At 68.9% G+C, this 5,431-nt stretch overlaps 1 protein-coding gene across 1 annotated transcript; it reads left to right on the top strand.

Moving 5' to 3' along the window:
- Positions 1 to 50: 50 nt before the first annotated feature.
- LOC146600866 (filamin-C-like) lies at positions 51 to 5,427 on the top strand (the record flags this gene model as incomplete). Its single annotated transcript, XM_085316476.1, has 8 exons — positions 51 to 191; positions 733 to 995; positions 1,377 to 1,974; positions 2,608 to 2,781; positions 3,228 to 3,390; positions 4,170 to 4,330; positions 4,877 to 5,044; positions 5,314 to 5,427. Coding segments are annotated over exons 1-8 (1,753 nt in total), but the record flags the coding sequence as incomplete, so codon positions are not given.
- Between the last annotated feature and the right edge of the window lie 4 nt (positions 5,428 to 5,431).

The following is a 5,431-nucleotide window of genomic DNA, read 5'->3' as shown; positions in this document are numbered from 1 at the left end:
CCCAGCGCCCCTGGTGGGTGTGGGCCCCTCCTGCCCCCCCGGGCAGCACCCTGAGGTGCCTGTGTGCCCGCAGGGTAACATGGCCGTGGTGGTCACCTACGGAGGTGACCAGGTGCCCAAGAGCCCCTTTGCCGTCAACGTGGCACCTGCCCTGCAGCTCAGCAAGGTCAAAGTGCAGGGCCTCAACAGCAGTGAGTGCAGCACCCGGGCTGGGGGGCACCCTGGGGTGTGGGGGGGGCACCCTGGCAAGGTTTGGACTCCTGTACATGGGGTGCACCCTGGGGTGGTGGCACCCAGGCAGGGCATGGGATCCCCAAGCAGGAGGTGCATGCTGTGGTGAGGGAAACCTGACAATGTAGTATGGGTCTCACCATGCATGGGGTGCACCCTGGGGTGGGGGGGACCCTGGCAGGGTATGGGAGCCCCTGGTCATGGGGTGCACCGTGGGGTGGGGGTTGGGTCCCCCCTTGCATGGGTTGCACCCTGGGATGCAGACACCCTGGCAGGGKATGGACCCCCGCGGCATGGGGTACACCCTGGGGTGGTGGCACCTTGGCAGGGCGTGGGTCTCCCCAGGCACGAGGTGCCCCCTGGGCTGATGAGCTCTGGCAGGATATGGGGTCTTCTGGGCATAGTCTGCACCCCGGGGTGGGGGTTTGGGTCCTCCCGGGCCGGGGGCAGCCGTGCAGGCTGGGGTGCTGGGGCGCCCGCCCTGACACCACGGTCCCGCAGAGGTGGACGTGGGCAAGGACCAGGAGTTCACGGTGGACACGCACGGGGCCGGCGGGCAGGGCAAGGTGGAGGTGAAGATCACGTCGCCCTCGCGGCGCCCCATCCCTTGCAAGGTGGAGACGGGCTCCACCAGCGACACCCACACCGTCAAGTACATGCCGCCCGAGGAGGGGCCCTACAAGGTGGACGTCGCCTACGACGGGCACCCCGTCCCCGGCAGCCCCTTCGCCGTCGAGGCCGTGCTGCCCCCCGACCCCTCCAAGGTGAGCGCGGCGCCGGCTCGCTCGAGCGCGCGCTCCCTGCTTGTGCGCTGCGTGTGCAACTGCCCGCGCAGGCTGCACGTGTCCCGCGCGTGCTCCCATCGCTGGCACGCTGCCCTCCCCACTCACACACGTGCACACTTGCACACGGATGTAGCGCACGTGCTGATCACACCTCCCCGCGTGCACGCACAGGCTGATCGTGCCCACGCTCCCTGCACGCGCGGTTGCACGCGTGCACGGTCCTTGCACGCACAAAGCACTTGCACGCTGTGCGCACGCTCCCTGCCTGCCTGGCCCCGCGCTCAGGTCGTTGCACGCTCGCACGCCTGCTCCTCGCACCCCTCGCGTGGTGAGGACGTGCTGACGGCCCCGCTCCCGCAGGTGTGCGCCTACGGGCCGGGGCTGCAGGGCGGCTTCGTGGGCACGCCGGCCCCCTTCACCATCGACACCAAGGGCGCCGGCACSGGCGGGCTGGGGCTGACGGTGGAGGGGCCGTGCGAGGCCAAGATCGAGTGCCAGGACAACGGCGACGGGTCGTGCTCGGTGTCCTACCTGCCCACGGAGCCGGGCGAGTACGCCATCAACATCCTCTTCGCCGACCACCACATCCCCGGCAGCCCCTTCAAGGCGGACGTCAAGCCGGTGTTCGACCCCAGCAAGGTGACGGCCAGCGGCCCCGGGCTGGAGCGCGGCAAGGCCGGCGAGGTGGCCACCTTCATGGTGGACTGCTCCAAAGCGGGCGACGCCGAGCTCACCATCGAGATCATCTCAGACTCGGGCGTCAAGGCCGAGGTGCTCATCCAAAACAACCGGGATGGCACCTACACCATCACCTACACGCCCGCCTGCCCCGGCTCCTACACCATCACCATCAAGTACGGTGGGCACCCCGTGCCCAAGTTCCCCATCCGCGTCACCGTCGACCCCGCTGTTGACACCAGCGGTGTCAAGGTCTATGGCCCCGGCGTGGAGCCCCGAGGTGAGCACCCCCCGATGGGCACCCTGCACCCCCTCACACGGGGGACCTCTGGGCACTGTCACCCCCTCGCCACAGGCACTGTCACATCCTCAGCGTGGGGGCTGTCACCTCCTCCCCTGGGGACCCTTCACCTCCTCCCATAGGTGCCCATCATGTCTTCTCAGTGAGGACCATCACCTCCTCCATGTAGGGACTGTCACCTCCTCCCACTGGGGACTGTCATCTCTTCTCATTGGGAACCTGTTGCCTAGTCCCCAGGGGGACTGTCACCTCCTCCCCATAGGGCACCACCTCCTTCCTGTGGGGCCCTGTCTCCTCTTCCCCTTGAGGACCTGTCTCCTCCTCCCCATGAGGACCCATCACCTCCTCCCCATGAGGACCTGTCGCCTCCTCCCTACGGTGACCATCACCTCCTCTGCACGGCGATCGTCACCTCCTCCCCAGCCCCAACTTTTTGCCCTCACCCTGTTGTTCAGGCGCTGTGGGGTGGCGGGACAGGGACAGGGATGGCCAGGGCATGGCCTGTGGGTGCTGGGACAGGCTGGGGGTGGAGGTACGTCCTGGCCTCGGCCTCGGCCGTGCCGGGGGCACGGAGCCCCGCGGAGGTGCTGATGCCGCGGCGCTGTGCCGCAGGGGTGCTGCGGGAGGTGAGCACCGAGTTCACGGTGGACGCCCGGGCGCTCACCAAGACCGGGGGCCCCCACGTGAAGGCCCGGGTGGTGAACCCCTCGGGCGCCAAGACGGACACCTACATCACCGACCATGGGGATGGCACCTACCGCGTCGACTACACCCCCTACGAGGATGGTGAGCCCCGCCTGGCCAGCGACCCCAGGCACTCGGGTGGAGACCCCAGGACAGAGACCCCAAGCCCTCGGGAAGGTCCCCAGCTGGGGATCCCTCCCTTGGGACCCCCAATTCCCCCAGCCAGGAATCTCCAGCAGGACCCCCCAAACCGCCCCAGAGATCCCTCCAAAACCCTCCAGCTAGGGACCCTCAAGCCCCTCTCCAAACAGGGACCCCCAAGTCTTCCCCTGGCCTGGGAACATCCCCCAGCCAGGGAACCCCCTAAGATCCATCAGCCAGGAACCCCCCAAAGCTCCCCAGTCAGGTACCCTCAAAATCCCCCCAAACTTCTCCAGTCAGGGACCCCCAAATCTCCCAGCCCGGGGCCCTCCCGCGGCCCCGGGCTGCCCTGGCCGAGCCGCCGTTGGGGGGACCCAGGCGTCCGGGGGCTGACGGCCTGTCCCCAGGCGTGCACCGCGTGGAGGTGACCTACGAGGACGTGCCGGTGCCCAAGAGCCCCTTCCGCGTGGCGGTGGCGGAGGGCTGCGACCCCAGCCGCGTGCGGGCCCACGGCCCCGGCCTCGAGGGTGGCCTCGTCAACAAGGCCAACCGCTTCACCGTGGAGACCAGGTAGGGACCGCCGCGCACGTGCCACCGCCGCCCTGCGGCACCTCCGTCGCACACGGCACCTCCACCCCCACCGCGTAGGGGGCAGCTCCATCCCCTACCATGCACATGGCACCCTGCCATGCATGTGGCACCTCTGTCACCCCTCCTCACACGTGGCACCTCCGCACCCCTGCCATGGACAAGGCACCTCTATCCCCCACCACGAATGGGGCACCCCATCCTGACCATGCGCATGGTACCCTGCCATGGACGTGGCACCTCTGTCCCCTTGTCACGGAGGTGACACCCTGCCATGGACGTGGCATCTCTCCCACACTGCTGCGGATGTGGCACCCTGCCACCAAGGTGGCACCTCTCTCCCCTCACCATCAACTTGGCACCCTGCCACTGATGTGACACGTCCCATCACCCTGCCACTGATGTTGCATCTCCCTCCCCCCACCCCAACCATGCATGTGGCACACGTCACCCTGCCATGGACATGGCACCACCCGGTACCCCCATGGACATGGCACCCTGCCCCGAAGGCAGGGCCTCTGTCACCAGCGTGGCACCCCATCCTCTCCAGCAACCAGTCCTGCCACCGTTGTGGCACCTTGTCCTCCCCCCCCACCATGGCACCCCTGCCCGCCGCTGGCAACGGGTCCCAGAGCCACTCTGTCCCCTGCCATGTCCCGACCTGAGCTGTGACCACTGGGTCTGCCTGGCTTTGGGGACGCCCTGGTAGGGGCTCCGTGGCTGTGGGGTACCCAGCCCCTCACGTCCCCCGTGTCCCCCAGGGGTGCGGGCACCGGGGGGCTGGGGCTGGCCATCGAGGGCCCCTCGGAGGCCAAGATGTCATGCAAGGACAACAAGGACGGGAGCTGCACCGTGGAGTACATCCCCTTCACCGCCGGCGACTACGACGTCAACATCACCTTCGGCGGCCACCCCATCCCCGGTGCGCGCCGGGGACCGGGACTGGGGGTGCGGGGTGGTGGGCACTAGCGTGGCTGTGGGGTGGACTTGGGTCCTGGGTGCTGGTGGCTGCGGGATGGTGCTGAGTGCCTGTGCCACCTCGTGCTGGTGACGATCCTGTGAGCGTGCTGCCGCGGCGCTGTCCCCCTGCTGTCTCCATGTCAGTGGTGTCCCTATGTCCATGCTGGTCCCATGGCCGTGGTGTCCCGGTGTCCTTGCTGTCTCTGTGCCAGTGGTGGCCTCACGCCTATGCTGATCCCATACCCAGGGTGTCCCCACACCCATGCTGTCCCCATGTCCCTGATGACCCCACACCATGCTGATCCCACACCYGTGGTGTCCCTGTGGCAGTGTTGCTCCCGTGTCCTTGGTGTCCCTGTGTCCGTGTCGACCCCACACCCGYGCTCACCCGGTGCCCACGCTCACCCCACACGTGTGCTGGCCCTGGGCCCGCGGTGCTCGCACGTCCGTGCCGACCCCGTGCTGATGCTGTCCCCAGTCCCGTGCTGACCGTATCCCCGTTCCCCAGGGAGCCCGTTCCGGGTGCCGGTGAAGGACGTGGTGGACCCCAGCAAGGTGAAGTGCTCGGGGCCGGGGCTGGGCCCCAGCGTGAGGGCGCGGGTGCCCCAGACCTTCACCGTGGACTGCAGCTCGGCGGGGCTGGCCCCCCTCGAGGTCACGCTGCTGGGCCCCTCCGGTACGTGGGCACCGCGGGGCACAGGGGACAGGGGCACAGCTTGGGGGGGGGGGTTGCCCCATAGGGTGCTCTGCCCCAGGGGATGCTCTGCCCCATAGGAAGCCCAGACCCACCGGGTGCCCCCTCCCAAGGGGTGCCCTGCCCGGGGGTGCCGTGGCCTATGGGGAGCCCTTCCTATGGGTGCCCTGCCCCACGGGAAGCTCTGTCCCAGGGGCACTGCGCCCCCACGGGGCGCCCGGCCCCACTGACTGCCCCCCCCCCCACCGCAGGCCTGGCGGAGCCGGTGGAGGTGCGTGACAACGGGGACGGCACCCACAAGGTGAACTACACCCCGGCCACCGACGGGCCCTACACCGTGGCCGTCAAGTACGCCGACCAGGAGGTGCC

The sequence above is a fragment of the Rhea americana genome, unplaced genomic scaffold (assembly GCF_003343005.1).
Source record: "Rhea americana isolate MKP2758 unplaced genomic scaffold, rheAme1 scaffold_1121, whole genome shotgun sequence".
Classification (NCBI taxonomy): domain Eukaryota; kingdom Metazoa; phylum Chordata; class Aves; order Rheiformes; family Rheidae; genus Rhea; species Rhea americana.
Note: the sequence above shows the minus strand (reverse complement) of the source record. Positions and strands in the feature narration are given on the sequence as shown.